Source organism: Megalops cyprinoides, chromosome 15 (assembly GCF_013368585.1).
Source record: "Megalops cyprinoides isolate fMegCyp1 chromosome 15, fMegCyp1.pri, whole genome shotgun sequence".
NCBI lineage: Eukaryota > Metazoa > Chordata > Actinopteri > Elopiformes > Megalopidae > Megalops > Megalops cyprinoides.
In genome coordinates this window covers 27,806,708-27,824,910 of record NC_050597.1, presented here as the reverse complement: position 1 = coordinate 27,824,910, position 18,203 = coordinate 27,806,708, and the positions used below count along the sequence as shown (strand labels likewise).

Below are 18,203 nucleotides of genomic sequence, written 5' to 3'. Positions count from 1 at the left end.
CTGTTATTGTACTCTCCAGCTGGGCGTTTGATACAGCTCTCGTATAACAAGATGTGCACCACTAAACGGGTATTTTACAAATCCACAGCAAGGCACTCCGTGGAAATAACAGTAGCCTACCTCACGCTGTTTGTCACTTTAAAAGCGCGGTGTTGCGCCATTCACGAAGACTGTTGACAACTTCCTGAGCGATGCGGCGAGTAGCCGTGTGCTGGTGCAAACCATACTGAAGAACTCATCACCACGGTAACCAGCCTCCACTAGCCTGCCTTCTCGCTCGTGCAAAGCATCAGGAGGCGCATCCCTGTTGCCATTATCACCCGCGAATACAGTAAGTCATGCTTGATTTGATAGCTTTGAAGCACAGATATTTAAAATGTGTACAATTAGGCCTGATGTTATTGAGGCGATATTAACATTACATTGCATTCATCGTTTTTACTCTTAACAGTTTATTGCGCGCACAAATATCGATGAGAGCAGAATAATAAGCCGGTTTGGTTCAAGATTGAATAAAGGCAAAGAAAATTAGGGGACAAAAAACCTTCCTCACCCATTCATTTTAAAATGCATCATAATACGAAAAAAACGCGCTTCTTGTTCGAATAGAACAAAGGCTAATTTTAAGGAAACAGACATCTCAAAAATGGTGCCTAGTCTGCTCATGCATTCAGAATTCGGTCGTAAAAATGACTCGGAGCCTGCATCCAAGCGTGAACATTTAATCGAAATTGATATAAAATAATCCATTTAGCAATAGCCTCCGCCCTTGCGGACCTCAATGAGGTGATACCGGCTAATAGGTTTGGGGCTACAAAGTTTAACGCTAATAACTGTGTGTTCGGGGATCTATGACTAAACCTGTCATTGAATATGCTTGGTCCACACTGTTTGTGTCCATAACGTGTTCTGGTGATTTGCCGGAGATGCTGCTAGAAGCAGTGGTGCTCTGCACCCGCTACTGCAGCAGGCAGTGCCGTAGCTGCTCTCTGCCCGCGTTTCGGCGACGAATTCGACCAAATTTGAGCAGCAGTGCGCCGTTCTAAAGAGGGTGATCTTATTTAATTAGCCATGAGTCAAATGACCAGTAGGCGCCCTAAATGTACTATAGTGTTGAAGCGTTGTGAGGTAATATATTAGCCTGTCTTTTCAAACTTGATACGTTTAAAAGCCAGCGTTTATTGTTTAAGAAATGGGAAAATATTAATTCAATAAATTACTCAACTTGAAATATAGAGAGGCCTTAGAGATCTGGACATTAAAACATTTTCTTCCTTATGAAAGATTGGATTGATCTCATTAACTATGAGCCAAATGACTGGTTGCTACCCTAAATATACCATAGTGCTGAAGTGGTGTGGCACAAATTATTAGTTATTTATCTTTTAAAACTAAGTGTGGCATTTCAAACATGCTGTATTTATTTTATTTTCAACAAATTAGGAAACGTTCATCGAGTAAATAATTTCAGTTGAAATATTTCACACAGAGGACTTTTGACATTAAAACTTAATGTCCTACTTAAAGGCCTGTAAGGAACTGGGCATTAAAACGTAATCCACCACAAATTTATAAATGACAGACAGTTAATCTCCTTGATTTGCTTGAGAGGAGATGGAAAGGAAGAGAAAGCGTACAGTAAGCCATCTCAGGCCAAACTGAAAATAATGTGCAGGGATAGCGCACCGAGTGTTTGAAGCACTCCATGTGTGGGATCAAGGTGTTGCTCGAACACAAAGGCACCACCAACCAAAGGGGGAAAAGTGTAGTTTTGCTGAGGAGATGTGCCAAGCTACTGGGCCTGCATGTGTGAAAGGTTGTTCTGCCTCGCCGATCGCCAATCAGTAATTTTCTGCACGTCACTGAGAAGATCAGTTGAGGTGAGGTGCAGAGGTGATTCTTCAGAGCGGTCGCTGTGGAAACGCAGGCGGATTTTGTGGAGGTGATGCTTCTCGGTGACCTTCTCGAGGAGGAACGGCCCGGCGTCCTCCCCCTCCGAGTGTCTGCGGAACAGTCACAGACAGCCGCCCTCTGTGCGTTTGGCGCTGCCGATTTGGAGTGACTAATTGTGCCCACACCTCACGCCCACCAGCCCTGCAAGCGAAGCTGGGGGGGTGGGGGGGGGGGGGAATCAGAGGCAGACGAGCACCCTCTGATCTCCATGCCTAACAGATTGGCTCTTTATTCAGGTGGAGCCAATGACACGACACGGCTCGAGTAAAGAGACTGGGAAGGCTGAACTGAGGCCAGCTTGGATCGTGAGTCACGGTCCACCTGGGGTGCCCCAGGCCGCCCCGTCCAATAGAATTTGCTCTTGTGTGAGGGAGCCAATGGGCTTTGGAGTGTTGCTCCCTTGCCCCTGCGCAGCACTGCATCTGATAGGCTATTAGACACGGACCCTCTGCAGTGCTGGGTGTGATGTGCTAAGAGGACTTAACAACCTGTTTCAGGCTGACAATAAAAAAGCACCTTCAAGCATAAACCATGCTTACTCCCTTGAGGTGCTATTAAGGGCTTTGATATCATCGCAAACACCATGGTAAAATCTGCTGCAGATACTTAAACATTTAAAAGAGCTATTTATCTCTCATTATAAAATGGAGCGCCAAGCTTCCTCTGCAGGAGAGGCCATGGGGCTGCTGCATCAGGCCAGAGCTGTCGCAACCAATCCAGCAACATAAAATGGCAGAAGGTTATTATTACCAAATTACTGACCAAGTAATCTCTTAATCTGGTCAAGAACAAATGGCAAAGCATGCTAGGATGACATTTAACATTTTATGCCTTCTTGACCCAGGTGTTGAGTGAAACTCTTTTTGCATTTGTCTGCTTTGAACCACCAGGAGCATTGCACTGCTGTGGAAGACTAAAACTTAAATTACTTATTGATTTCTGTGGACCTTTCCAACAGATTGAATCACCTTTCCCTAGCTATGTGCACTGATCAATAAATACAGAACAATTTTATTTCCTTTGTAAAGGGTGCATGCAGCATCCCACAACAGCGTTGCTTTTCTGAGAAATTAATTGATTGCTGTAGTTTGTGGAAGAAGTCATCATACATGTGCACACAGACGACAGCAAGCGGTGTCTGTCTCATCAAATGTTATGCGTGCCCATTCATAGACTGGAAGGCTGTGCAAGATATTTTGCTGTATCGCCATAGACGAAATGGCTGTTTACCAGTTTCAGATTTTTGGAAAAATATGACACATTTCCTTGAAATGGTGGCAGAGTGCGCTGTGTTTGTTCGCAGGAAACAGGTATAAATATAGCAATTCTCAAAAGCTTATGTAGCCTCCTAAGAAGTATAGAGGCCTAATAGAGTCAGATAGCATGCCCTCTCGCTTCTGGGCTTGAATTTGATTTTCTGATAAAATGGTTAAATGGAGTTTATTGTAAACGGTTGGATTTTTTAGCACTTATGGGGTATGAAGGGGCGTTACCAAAGTGCTTCTGGCATAAGCATTTTTCTAACCCCCTCCTTTACCAGCTCTCTGTTAGAAACAGGAGTAACGGTGTGAAGGTCTTTGTAGATGCCTTCTATTGAGAGGAAACAGCTCTTGAGGACTTGCAGCTTTTATGAGCTTTGGTCATAGAGGGTCACTTTTGGCAGATATTGAATCAATGTCTAGGAAATACATGTAAGCAAATAATTGGAAAGGAGTGATAACAAAGGAGATGTAATTTCACAATGCTGTAAATTCAGATGTAAGCTGGGATCAGTAGAATACAATGGTGTGTATTTTTTGTTTTTTTTTTGGAGTTTTTAGCATCTGCTAATTGGTTGATTGACAGGTGTGGTTTGCTGGTTAAATGATGTGCTGTTGAAATGCAGCAATGCAATTTAAAGTACATGTGGAAGTTAACGCACCTTGCATCAATGAAATTAAAGGTTTTGCTGTTCTGTGGCCACTGGGTGGGATCTTATCTCTCCTGACAGGGCAGTAATAATACTTCTCTGAGCTTTGAAAGGACTGCTGTGAAAGCAAAAACAACAGAAGACTGAGAACTCCAATCATTTCTTTTTTTCTCTCAGGGCTTTCACTGAAAGGCCTTTTTCCTACCATCCACCTTATGTAAAGCTTTTGTAATCATGCTGTGCATCAGAAGCTAATTTTTACACTTTGATTTTTTTATGCATTCTCTCCGGTTACATAACAACATGGAAAGTGACCTCTTCTTTTTCTGATGAATTTCAATGAGGCACAGAGACACATTAACCGAGCCTGCTATTCTACAGGCTTCTAGATGTGTACTAGTTGCAAACTTCAAAAAGTGGGGCAAGGTTAAAGGCAGAGGTTTCTCCTCTGACATCATGACGGGGTCTGAGAAGCCCTCACAGGGATCACATCAGGCAAGGTTCTCAAAACTGAAACATTTCCTTTCCATTTTATTCGCACCACAGTGAACACCTGCTGTATTGTAGGTGGCACCAGGAGAAACACAAAACTACAACAAGAACAAAAAAGAAATTTCAATCAGTCAAGCAACCGGAGCCCGCTCTGTGAAAGCATCTGCAATCTGCAATCTGCATCTGCAATTATTCCCATGGGTCTAGCCTTTCTAAAGCCCTTATGGACGATATTTGACAAAGGCAGCAATTAGCAGCGACAACTGCTACTTCCTCTCCACGACAGATGATCCAAACAAACCATCAAAGTGTGCTGTGCAAAGCAATTTTAAAAGATTCAGAGATGTGTCAGTTGTTGTCTGCATATGACATGGTTTGTTGTGCTGTATTTTTTTTCTAAATCTATTGTATTTGGATTTATGTATATTTAAGCCGGTCCCTCTGTTAACTAGAAGAATGTGACACAGGACAAAGGAAAGCATGTACATCAGAAATGTCACCTCTTATCAAGCTTCTCCTTATTAGCTCTGTCAGCAGAACAAGTGGGTGTAGGTGGAAATGAGTTAAAGCTGCATTTTACACTAACACTAGGGTTTCACACTAACACAGGATTTTTTTCACAGAGAGTTGTTAAGTCATGGACTGGCCTACTAGGATTTGTAGTACAGGCAAAAACATAGGCTTGACACCCGTGGGAAACCAGTGGCAAAATAAAATGTCGGGATGGACTGAGTGACCTGTTTTTAATCATTAAATCTTATGTTCTTACATATACATAAAGACAAGATATAATAAATAAGTAGTATTAATAGTTGTGTTGTATAATATTATAAAATACATGGTTGGCCTTTTAAAATTAAAAGGTAAATTTGCTCTAGAGGGCTGTCGCATGGTAGAGATAGCCAAGTTCTATAAAAGGGAATTTCAGACTTCACACTTGTTGTACGTCGTGGCTTCCATTTAATAACATGACTTTATTGTCCACAAATGTGGAAATTTGTTTACTGGCACATGCATACATGGTGCGATTATAGGATTTATTACCTTACGTTTCTCTTGTAGTTTCAAATCCAACACCAACCTATTTCTCTGTCCAACCTATTTCCCTATCCACGTTTGTTTTTGATGCACTCTGTGGCCTGAAGTCCCTCCAGAGCATATCATGCGAGGCCCAATCAGGAACCATCTATAGCTGTCCAGGATATAGTACTTTGATTGGAGTTCTCAGAAGATTGCATCTTTGCCAGCACATTGCAGCCTGTCGGGCTTTGAGCCTTCAAAGGCTACCGTGGCCATTTGGGGAAGATGTAAAATGGTACTATTCTCAGATTGTGATCTGAGTGCTTTTGTTGCTTTTCATTTTAAAGAAAACATGATGTTTTGGTACATGTTTTTTTATGATATGGAAGTTTGCCTCCAGCAAGTACTCCTCTCTCTGCAAAGCCACACGAATAAAACAAGACTGTTGCATCTGAGTTGCCTGTTTGATATTTGCTCAAATGGAGCTTGGAATGGACTTCTGGTGGGTGTTAGAAAGTTGAACGGATCATATTAAACCTACAGAGTCTGGATTTAGACCATGCCTCACCATCATGAAAAATCGCTCATAATGTTTTTGTTGTTAAGTGTGCAGGAATATTCTTTACAGAAATGGTGGAGCTATAAAACCTACAGAAAAACCTTCACAATATTGACATATTGCAGTGTGCACCGTTCCTGTCCTTTTAATTGCACATTTATATTAATTAACCAATAGACATTAGTAAAACCTGTTGTAGGTTGTTTCTTCTGAAGTTTGTGTGTCTGATTTTTATCATAATCTCCCCTCTTTCTGTAAACCAAAAAAAACTAAAACATTTTCGTTTGTCCTTTGAAGTCAGTTCAGTAATCAGACCTCTTGACATACGTCTTTTAACTTCAGTTTGAAATTGAATCTATCTAGATTCATATATTTCTGAATGCAATTTTGAAGGGATTCCAATGTGAAAGCAAAAACAGAAAGCCCATGACCCCGCTCTCTCATGGAAAAATTCTTAAGAGTCCAGGAGATAAATGGCTCTGTGCCAATGGACTGTATTATTACTGAGATCCAGAGGAAGCTGATTACATGTAAAAGAATTCAGGAAGTCCTGCTGTGTCAGAATTCCAAGTGCTCTCATAACTTCATAATCAGATTTTCAGAACAGAAAGCTGCAATGTTCTTATGGTCTTACTGCTATGTTTTCTTAAAGGTCCTACACTGCTTTCAACATCTGATACTTACCCTATAAATGTGACTTTCACAGGCAGCTAATACACACATATAGCACAATATAGGATGTACTGTTGAATTTAAAATACTTTCTGCTGTAAATTTGTTTAACTGCAGTCTCATCTCAACTGATAGCCAGTCTATGTATAGTGTTTATTCAGAATATCAGAGATGGTTGGATTGTATATCTTTCATTGCGGTTATGTTTCATGCTATTACGTAAGTGATAAAAAAAGGTTGTCTGTGTTGTTGATGAAAACCAGGATGTATTTCCTCTCCTGTAAAACAGTATTTCTCATCAGGACTAAGAAGTCTCTTGCCTCGGTTTTCAGAGCGAGAGGAACAGAAAGTCTGGCTGAGGCGGAGAGCAGGTGGCACAGTGCGAAGCTGCACATATCCTTCATTGCTCAGCTTCAGATTAATTATTTATAAAATACACTATCTTCTTTCACGTTGTCCGGTTGCCAGGGAAAGTGTTTGTGATATATACCGAATGCTTGTCTAGAGTGTCTTGTGAAACATGCATGTTCCATTTGGTCTTTTCTTGTCCTGTGCATTTGTAGTGATTGCAGACATAATTGAATTGTGCTGCACTGTGTGAATAGTTTTTTTCCGTATCTAATCACATGGAAGAGAACTTTTTTCATCCTTGGTATCAAGTGTGCCTTAGTACACCATATGTAGCCTGAAAATAGACAGCATTTTGATGTAGGGCAGGAGCAAAATAGCACCCACTCCCTGAAATTGGTCCTTTGACGGGCTGGCAGGACACAAAAGCGTATGCCATGTCAAATGTCTGTGTGACATTACAGCGGAGCTCCAAAATGAAAAGGGAGTCATTACATGCACAGCAGTTGACTCTATCCTCCAGTCTCCAAAAATACAGAAATTGGTACCAACTGACCTCCTGGATGACAGAAAGAGAAAGTAGGAAAGAGAGAGCTTGAGAGAAACAATGGGTCTCTTTGTATGTCTCTGTGTCTTGTGTATGTCTGTGTAAGAGTAATATGTCTGTGTAATATACTTTGTGCACGTCCAAGATCTTCTTTGTGTCTTTCCTTTTCCATTGAAATCTCGTCCTCCCACCCTAAGATGTCAGTCCTGCTTCATTTCAGTCATTTGAATCAGATGTTCCTTTGCAACAAAGAAAGCAATTAAGAACCAAAACAGTCTACATGGTTTTATTTTGCTTCCCTACATCCTTGAAATCCACCTCACGTTTGTATGATATTTGTTTACCAAGTAATGACTATGTCAGATCACTGAATAAAATATTTGACATTGCTGTCTTAGCTAATCCCTCTTCACTGTACACAGTTCAGAGAATGTTTATGTGTTTATGATAGATCATCAGTGGAACACGGATCTGTATTTCATAGATGTATGTAATATGTTATTGATATGCTATAGTTAGTCTTGGCAGGTGGCTTTCTGATTGCCAGTCAAAAGCATGTCAGGCTGCTTCAGTTAGTAGGTTGGTTTAGTTAGAGCCTAGGAAATGTGTTCTATTTGACATAAAGTAGCAAGCTGTTTTTAAGTGCTTTGTCCCCTCTTTTTTCACCTTTAACTTTGGAATGCGCAGTCGCACATTTAGAGGTGGTGCACCATCACTTCTGCCCATCCTTGTGCAGGAGTCCTGGTGAATGAAATCCTCCAATGTTTTGCACTACAAGTCCCAGAGTGCACCACAGCAGAATGGACACTGAAGGGAGGATAGACACATATCCATTGACATTCTCTTATTTACACACAGGTGCCTAGTGAGCCAATAGGGGTTGTAATGAGCAGTGGGACAAGGGGACACCTGCCAATGTACCCCACCCTATCCTGGGTGCCACTGCTGTGGATAGCCGATCAATGTCACCTAATCACAGTGGGCTTAGCCTGCATTCAGACCAAGCACTGTAACCAGCAGGGCCACTCTGAGGTCCCTAACAAAACTTTTAACAACTACCAAGTTGTTGTTGTGGTTGGTACAGTGCATCTAAACACATTCCCCGGCTTGTTAAATACGTCATGACTTTTCCCAGAATACTTGAGATGTGTCACACTCTAGTGAAATAATGTGTTAAAGATTTGACAGAAAAGGACAATGCGTGCCCTTCGGTGCACCATTAGGGCCTGTCAAATGATATCCTCACCTTCTATCCTCCACCTTCTACGGTCTCTCCCTTTCCCCTGCAATCTTTTTTTGAAATTATCACTGGCAGCCTAGGAAAATTGCAGGCTCTTTTTTTAATGTTGTCAAGACCTCGCTGGGTGGTACAGCAGAGCAAGACTGTGTAATTTTCTGTGCTGTTTCTCCATAGATCATGGTGAAGCTGGGGACCAATCTGGCAGGGAAGCCTGAGAGAGACCAGTTGCTGGAGGATGGCTTTGACAACATCCCACTTCTAACACCACTGGATGTGAGTCAGCTCCAGCCACCTTTTCCCGACAAGGTAAGGGAGAAACTGAAGGACAGGAGAGACAGCTTTCTTGTTTTTCACGTCGATGCCCTTGGTCTGAGAAAGGTACATGCAGCAGCAGATTGTATAGAATAAACATATGAAACGTGTGACTTGAAGCAGCATGCTTTTGTAGTATGTGTCTGTGGTTGTCTGTGTACAGGCTATTCGCTTTCATATCTCACCACCTAATGCTGTCAAAGGACAATAAGGGCTATTTTTCTTAAGATCAATGCTTATATTTATCTATTTTTACACACACCCACTCACATACGTATATGTATGTACGTTACATAAACATAATAGGAGCTTACAGAAAGTTCTCAGGAATAAGACAGCAGGTAATTGAACACTGTGTTACATTTGTTCTATGGGAAAGGTGTGTCTTGATGCACAGTACCAAGTATATATAATCAGAACAGAAGCATAATATCAAGAACAGGCTGTTCAGACTGGCTAGCCTTTTCATTCTGCCTATACACTAGAGTGTATCTAGTACTGTGCCAAGCCTAGTCTTGAATACTCTAAGGGTCTCTGCTTCCACTATGAATCCTGGTAAGGTGTTTCATGCATTTATGACTTGCTGAGTGTCATTGGCTAATTTAGCTACTTTGCTAATTTCTTTATGTCAAGTAATGAGCTAATGAACTAATGTCCTTATTTGATGTGTACATACCATCACTTTCCTTGCGTTTGTTTTAATTCAGAGAACATACTTGAAAGAAAGGTTCAGGACCATTTTCCATGTGTGGCTGTTGATGCACTGCCCTGCCAGTGTGCACGTGTGGATTGGCTGTGTATCTGTGTACCTCCATTGGAGAGCATGAGTGGCCTGTGCTTACATCACACCTCTCCTCAGGTCATAGTGAAGACCACAACAGAGTACCAGCTCCAGCAGAAGAAGAAGAAAAAGTTATACGTTCCTGGCATCAAGAAACTGAACATCAACCTCTATGACGAGGTGTCAGAGAAGGTCAAGGTAAGTGCTGGACTCACAAAAAACCCAGCTGTGACAGCGGTGTTGGTCAGCTGATGCCCCTCAGAGACTGACGTTTTGTTTTGTGTGTGTGTGTGTTGTCTGTCATAGTTAACAGGCCTAATCCTCATCACTATGGCGTTCCTGGCCTGCCTCCTTCTCTTGGTCATGTATAAAGCCCTGTGGTATGACCAGCTCAGCTGCCCTGAAGGCTTTGTTTTCAAGGTGAGCTCATCAGTTCCAGCCCTGTCCTTATACACCCAAACTTGGGAATCTGCCGTCATGCAGGTTGAACCGGGGGTCAAACCTTTCACTTCATCTGGATCATCTTTGGCTTATGGTGTCATGATGTGTATTTTTTTAATTTTCCCTACATTATACACCTCACCCATTATGGCCACAAAATGCAATTTTTTACACCTAAAACACATTTTGATGGCACTCATTCATTTGGGTCACATTCAGCTCAGTGGTTTGTAGATCTCCACACTTTCCTGTCATACCTTTTAGTTCCATGCCACAACCAGCATGGTCACAAGACACAACTCTTCATATCTGACACATTTATTCCTTGTGACCACTGTGTACATAGAACACATTTTCCAGATGTGAAAGACTTTTAGCAGGTACTTATTCATCTCACACCTGGTGTGGTAAATGCCATTGTCTGTATGTGTTTCTGCGTTCATTCTCAAAACAAGATTTGTAATTTTTTATCAGCATTCATGCCTGACACACTTCTCAGCCATTACTCTTGACTATAGCTCAGGCTTGAAAGCTTTAGGGGTGCCTGTAATCTTCGGTTCCTCAGTGTGATGCCTGTGCCTAAGTATATTCATCACGGGGAAATGCCACTAATTATGAACCAGTTATTCAGCAACAAATGGGGATCTTGATGTTTGCCGATAGGCCCAGTGATCAAGCCAAAGGAGCATTTATCAGTAGAGGTTAGAATTGCATTATGTGACTGCATCCTCAATCACATAATCAAATTGTGATTGCCATAATCAAATGGTGGGCCTGAAGACCATTTGGTTAATGCCTCGACAGACAAAATCATCCAATTTCAGGCCGCAGCCTAATTTGCTCGATGTTGTCTTTTAGCGGAAAAATTACGACAGTTTTGCATCCTTAGGTGTAGCGGTTTTCCCTGGCTGTGTTTGGCTCACTGGGAGGGGCTGAGAGAGCATCAGTATGAATAATAGATCTCTGGCTGTTTTGTGATGGGAAAACGAGGATGCTGTACTAAATGCATTTTGTTTGTTACACGTTTATGCATGGTTAACCGTTAGTGCTGGCATTTCTGTCTGGTTTAGCAGGCCTTTATGCATATATCCCGCGGATCCTGCCGCTCTGCTTCAGTATTCAGCTCGTCATTCCGTCCCTCTTTGACTCAAAATATTGGGAAACAAGCAGGAATACTGCTCCCTGGACATGGCCCATTTGAGAGACTGTTAATGGTACTTTATGGTTAAAGCTAGCAATTGATTTAGAAAGTCTTTCCAAGACCAGCACCACGCAACACATGCACTTGACGCATTAAAAAAGGTACTAATAGGTCCAGAATATTATAAACTACAATGTTTTGGATGTTCAGTAAAGGCCGGAGGGATTTTCCCTGTGGTAAACTGAAAGGACATCTTGTAGGCTGTCTGAGGAAGGTCTTTTTTTTCATGATAGCTTTTTCCTGCCTCACATTAAGGCTCCTCTTCTGTTGTAACAAAAGAGCTGTTGCTCTTGGAAGCTGCTCCTGTACTGTGCGTCATTATCGCAGTCTCTCTGCTCGTTTTCATTACTGGTGTGAAAGTCAGATGACAAATGTTAACTAAAGGGCGCATTCACCCACAAAGACTCTCAAATCAGCCGAGGCTCAGAAGAAATGTTATTGTGGGTATGGTAATTGGCTTCCTTTATTGCAAGTTCAGGTGCTGTAGGAAAAATGAAGCTGAAAGACTTTGAGCGGAGAGGCATTTTTTCATGCTTGGCATAATCAGTACTGCTTCCATAATATGTGACAGAGGTATGTGATCTCTCTAAAGTGAGATATCATACATGAGGATATCATACATACTTGATATGACACAAGAATTTTAAAGACTACAATGGTAGCAATTGTGACTTTTGAACTGAACAGTGTTTGAATTGTTTTATAATACAGGGAGATTGCTGAAGTCCAAATTTTAAGGTTGGAAAATTGCAGGTACATTGTGTGCTGTAGTGTATGACACAACACCTTTTCCTATAGAAGTTTTATATAATATTCATTTTAAGGTGCTGTTATATGTGATTTCAATGGCTCAAGAACTTGAAAACCTCATTGGGTCAGTGGAGTGGTCATGTGTTTGGTGCTTTTAAACTGATCATAAACATCACTTCAAAACACATGTTACAGGGACAGCCAGAAAGCCAGAACTATTAAAATCTGGATGTTATCACATGGAGAAAAGGTACAAAACCTGGTCTACTGTGTAAAAACAAGAGGCTTCCACTGCCGCCGTGACTTCAGAGAGTAACCTACTGCTGTCGCTTGTGGTGTGGCATGAACCTGTTTTAAAATTGGATTTCATACTTCTGTTTCAAACAATTGGATTTCATATTTTTCACTTTTTTTGTTGGCTCAGCAGGGGAAACTACTGTTTGGCATGAGAACTGAAAATGATCCCTGTGCTTGCAGAAAGCTGATGCACTATATTCTGCATATTTAGAATTCTGCTACTAGCTTCAAACCACTTGAAAATATTTCATATTAAAAATCTGATATTGTGTAGCTGAGCAGCATGTTCCTGTTCCATATTTTATTGCAGCATGATTTCTGATATAAAATATAAACATGTACAGTGCAGTATATCTGAAGCTTAAACTATTTCATTCTGACTGCAAGAATTTAAGTTAATCAACATCGTGAATTGAAGGTTGGAAGCATCAGTTTCTCAGAGCATAGCAAGTGGGTGGAGGGTATTGTTATATATTTTTAACCGTCCAATGGCAAGTTTTTATTGAAACCATGAACAGAAACGTACCCCTTGGCATTGCATGCTACCATTGTCTCTCTCCTTTTTATTGCATTTCATTCAGTGGCACATAACGATGGTCCACAGACCTACAGTTCCATTAACTCCATAGTGTACCCAGCCTAACAAATCACTCACGTCGCCAGCAGTCAGCAGGTATTTGTTGTTGTTGTTTTTGATGTTGTTGTTACTGTTGCCATTTTTGGCGCAAATGATTTATTTATATCAGCGAGTTACGACAGGGGAAATGGCTCCTCTCCGCGGGGGTGCCTGGTGTCTTTTGATCTCGTCTCATTATCTCTGCACGACACCTGAGCTGGGGGAACGCAAAGGGGGCCACAGCCGAGGCCCCTGGGTAAAGAGTCGTGAGGCTGAAGGTTTTCTCCTGTGGAACGGATCAGCACCAACCCGAGAGATTTCGGGGTGGCTTTAATTAGACTGGCTGTGACTAAACTGCAATTAACGCCCTGCGGGGCTGCCTCCGCCGCCCTTTGATGTTGGAGCCACAGTGTCCATTAGCATATCCTGCAATACCCGGCAAGACCGAAAAAAGGAACGCCACCACTGGCCTTTCATAGAAACCACATTATGTCCTCACTGTGAAAACTCTGACTGGAGATCAGGAATTCTGTGAATTTTCCCTGTGGGAATGCTTTGACCACCACTCTTCAACCCCATCTTAAGCGCCCCCTAACAGGTGAACAAATTGAGAACTTTTCCATCTCTCCTTGATCGATACAGTGCGCAAAATTCACCCCTCTGTGTTCGGTAGCTCAAGGGCAAGATGGAATGAACCATGAGCAAAATGCGAGATGATTCTCCTGAAAAAGTGACATCCGTGCGTCTGGATGTGTGTTCAGTGTTTTATGTATATAGCATGTAAGTTGAAGGGGCACAATGCTCAGATTCCCACTGTGCTGTTACTGTGATGTCATTCCGCTCCAATCCACAGCACAAGCACTGCACCCCGGCTGCCCTGGAGATGTACTTCTCCCAGCAGGAGCCAGCCCCCCGCGGCAGCCTCTACACGGCTGTCAGCCACCTCAACCAGGCCAAGAGGACCATCCCGGAGCTGCTGCCATCATCATGGTTACCTGTAATCAATGCGCTGAAGGATGCAGAGAAGGCCACAGAGGAGTCTGGACGGTCCCGTCAGTAGAGCGTCGCACGAGCGAGGCTACCCGGACATCCACTATTGTTTAAGAAATGTGTCTTTTTTTTTGGGTTGGTGGGGGGGTGGAGATATATGTCAAACCACTGGGGTGTCACACTCTTGAGGCAAAGCAAACAAACAAATGAAACAAGATCTTAGTTGTTTAGGAATGTACCTATTTCAGAGGCTGTTTTTCCCCAGACAAGGATGATTGTGTGTGTATGTGTGTGTGTGTGTGTGTGTGCGCGCGCCATGTGTACATGTGTGTATTTGTACTAGGTTGTTTCTGCCTGTGTGTGGGTATGTTTGTATGTGTACGCATGTGTGTGTTTGCATGTACTGTATGTGTGTGTGTCAGTGGCGGCTGGTGAGCTGGAAACAGGGGAGGCTGGGGAAACATTACCTTTAAATCTATCATTACTTTCAACCTGTTCCCCTTTATCCTCCTTGATTAACAATAAAAGAAATAATTCACAGAATAATTGACACCAATGCGTAAATAGAGTAAATGATTATGCTCGCGAAACAGCGCAGATTGTCTGTAGTTTGTGCGCTATTGCAAAAACTACAGGATGAGGTTGTTTAATTAACAAGGATGGCAATTTGAACAATTAAGTGGCAAGTAATCCCAAAGCTTTCTCTTAAATGTTTCACATTATAGCTTTCTTGCATTACAAAACGGAGCTAAATTTAGTTAGAGCGATTTAAATTACTGAGAATAAACTTTTAGGTTGGGTTGAGTGCAATGAACAATAACATTTAAAACACAGACCTCACAAAAGCTGTGATGTGTCATGAGCATTTAATGTAATTTAAATCAATGCCATCCTTGTTAAACAATCTCACATTGCAGCTTTCGCAAGCACACAAACTACAGACAATCTACGCTGTTTCGCGAGCATAATCATTTACTCCATTTACATGATTGGTGTTAATTATTCTGTGAATTAATTGTTTTATCTTCCTTGATTAACAATAAAGGGGAACAGGTTGAAAGTACTGATAGATTTAAAGGTAATGTTAAAGCCTCCCCTGTTTCCAGCTCACCAGCTGCCACTGGTGTGTGTGTGTATGTGCGTGTGTTTGTGTGTCTGTGTCTGTGTGTGTCTGTGTGTAACGAGGATGCAATGTACTATTCCATCTCTCTGAGGAAGTTCACTTTCAGTGTACAGTATTATCTTGAAAACGTGGGAAATTGGAAAATGTCCCTTTTTAATACCCCTTAAGTTTAGAATGGGATTTTCCAAGGAAAGAAATAATGATCCCTGTATCTCCTAAAATTGTGTAAGGGGAGAAAACATGAGACACTCAGTCATGGCGTAAGGTAACACATAGAGCAAAGCCATGTGATCTTTCTAAAAAAATGTGGTAATTGTAGTTTTACTAACAGCAAACAGCCATGACAGACACTGCAGTAAGTTAAAAAAACTCTTAGAACATCATTCCCTAGCAAACAGATCAGTTTCTATTTTTTACTGAGTTATGAAAACATTCTGTAGAGGTTAACTTATCTGAACGCACTGCAAAAGCCTTACTAAATGGATTCATTTAAATTATTTCTTGGTTTGTGTTGTAGGTTTTTGTTCAGTTTAACATGTACATCATTTAAAGTCCTTTCTAGATAACATGCTGGCCCTGTTTAAACCACATGAGTAGTTTTTAGTGAATTTATGCTTAAATTTGTATATTGTATAACATAAGCAAGTACAGTCAGTACAGTCAGTAGTACGCATTTTGAAAACAATAAGTTGGCACGTTTTTAAAACAGTAGCTTCAAATGCATACATTTGTAGTTTTAAAGCAGGCAATACATATCGCAACATCAAATGTCATAAGCTTTAGAAGTCAGAGGTCAAAGTAATTGGGAAAATATTCTGGATAAGTGCTGGGTTTGTTCTGTATAGTTCTGTATAGTGTCATTTCCTGTTACTCATCAACTTGTGCTGCTACCAAGCAGTGTATGCCCACATCGTTGGGTGCCTGCTCGATCACAGCTTCTAGCTCTCTTCATTTTGTTTTCATGCTATGCTACAATCAGTATTAGATTACCTCTATATTGTATTATATTGCATAAAGTATGTTATATTGCTATGGTAGCTAAATGAAACAAAGCCGCAAAAAAACAACAATGCTACACTGGTAGTTTCATCTCCTGTAATGAATTTCCATACACACCAGCAACACAGAAACAAGACGTAATGCCACAGCAACAGAAACAATGTACATTGCCACAGTGACTGAAACAACACCCATTACCACAGTGGCAGAAACAACACGTGTTACCACGGTGACAGAAATAACGCACATTACCACAGTGACTGATGGCAATGCATACATAAGCTCAAAATGTAACGTTTTAGTGTGAGGCTTTAGTGTAGACAGTGCCAAAATTAAAGTATGGACTAAAGTGTTCATGTAATAGTAAAACTGAATACGAATAATAAACGTGTAACGTACATCATTCACTGTTTTACTGGCTAAACAAGTGAAGATGAACCACAGATGGATATTCCTATTTTGCCACAGATGGTGAAACACTAAGCAAAGGTTACAAAAGTGTGAATAGCTCAAATCAAAAGCAACATCACATATTTGGCTGGTGACCAAATACACAATCAGTATTATGTACTCGTAGTTTAGCGCCATTCGTGTTCTTGGAAATGCACCATAAATAGCATCCGGTTTGTTTGAATGCTTTTACAGATTGTGGCAATTGTGGCTTAAGGCAGAAATTATTTTGAAGAGAATTAATCTTTGTGAATATCATTGATGTATGTCAGAGATGGCTGGTTCCGGTCTGACAGACCGACAAGTTATGCAGCACCTTGGCTCATAATTATTTAATTGGAATTATTTTGACAGGAGCTCACACAATAAAGTGCTCAGTGGCAAATGAACACTGAGAGAGTACTTGTTAGCCCTGTTGGACTCCTATAAACCGAGTTACAGAGTTACATCTGAAATAGAACTAAAAGTTCGGCTATGCAACTCACCTGGTTTATAGTAATCCCAACTTCAAAGTAACTCACATTCCTGCAGGACTGCAGCACCTAAGGACCTGAAACACTCATCTCTGATCTTAATATTGCCATGTCTATATCTTCTACAAGTTGCATTGTCAGTGAACATTGCCGCAGGGTAATAGTGGGGTTTTTTGTTGTTTTGTTTGTTTTGATATTTAAGGATATAAAGCTGATCTCCAAACCACAGTAAAGCAATGACACATCTCATTATAAAACAGATGGTAATTAGTGGGTCATTAGTGCTGTTTATTGTTCATTTAATATATTACTTTTAAGTTGACCGCATCAATGCTGTGTCATTATTGTGGTATGTTAAATTTAACATTGTCTGTCTGTTTCTTGAGGCAGATTAATTACGACTGCCTTGCTTGCGGCTACGCAAAGCAGCTAGCTGCAGAAGCTGTTAAAAATGACACTGAACTGACTGTCTTGTATTTGGAAGCTTGTTAGATGCTTGTTAGGTGTTTGCTAATGCTGTGTACAGAATGGGAAAGAGGACCAATGTATGTGGAAATATCTGTCTATAAATGGACATAAAAAAGTTTATTTCCAATTTAAGAATAATTGGGATTGCAGGTATCACACTTGTCGAATTATGGGTTGGTGGGGTGTACCCCATACTTATACAGTGCAGAGAGGTAGGCCCTTTTTGGGTGTTCTACAGAAAATACTATAATGACACATAGTCATGTTAATTGACATATTAAGCATTCACTTGTGATTTTACTAAGGAGGAGTTTAAAGGCTTGAATTTAAACATTGCATAGCCATTGCACAGTCTTTCATGAGGCTTAACACACTGGTCTTATATTTCAGAAGAGTGTTCATCTTTAGGCTACATGGAGTACAGTATATGGGGGAAAAACAACAGACACTTTAGCCTGTGGGATTGTGTGTGTGGTACAATAACCTGTTGGATGATATGCTGAAATTTGTTGCACTAAAACGCTTCATGCAGGTGCATCCTCTGTTTCTAACATGTTTTTCT

General features: G+C 41.1%; 1 protein-coding gene across 1 annotated transcript; it reads left to right on the top strand.

The window, feature by feature from the left end:
* Nucleotides 1–89: 89 nt before the first annotated feature.
* Nucleotides 90–14,465, top strand: LOC118790499 (neuronal vesicle trafficking-associated protein 1-like). The gene is made up of 5 exons (XM_036547435.1): nucleotides 90–331; nucleotides 8,915–9,046; nucleotides 9,912–10,031; nucleotides 10,140–10,253; nucleotides 13,992–14,465. The coding sequence occupies exons 2-5, from the start codon at nucleotides 8,918–8,920 to the stop codon at nucleotides 14,196–14,198; spliced, it is 570 nt and encodes a 189-aa protein (XP_036403328.1). The 5' UTR covers nucleotides 90–331; nucleotides 8,915–8,917; the 3' UTR covers nucleotides 14,199–14,465.
* The last annotated feature ends 3,738 nt before the right edge of the window (nucleotides 14,466–18,203 follow it).

Bases quoted from the DNA above. Each gene is read 5' to 3' on its own strand.
- LOC118790499 (XM_036547435.1), top strand. From the start codon at position 8,918: ATGGTGAAGCTGGGGACCAATCTGGCAGGGAAGCCTGAGAGAGACCAG. The intron at 10,032-10,139 runs GTAAGTGCTGGA...TGTCTGTCATAG, and splicing joins AGGTGTCAGAGAAGGTCAAG to TTAACAGGCCTAATCCTCAT. The intron at 10,254-13,991 runs GTGAGCTCATCA...TCCAATCCACAG, and splicing joins CTGAAGGCTTTGTTTTCAAG to CACAAGCACTGCACCCCGGC.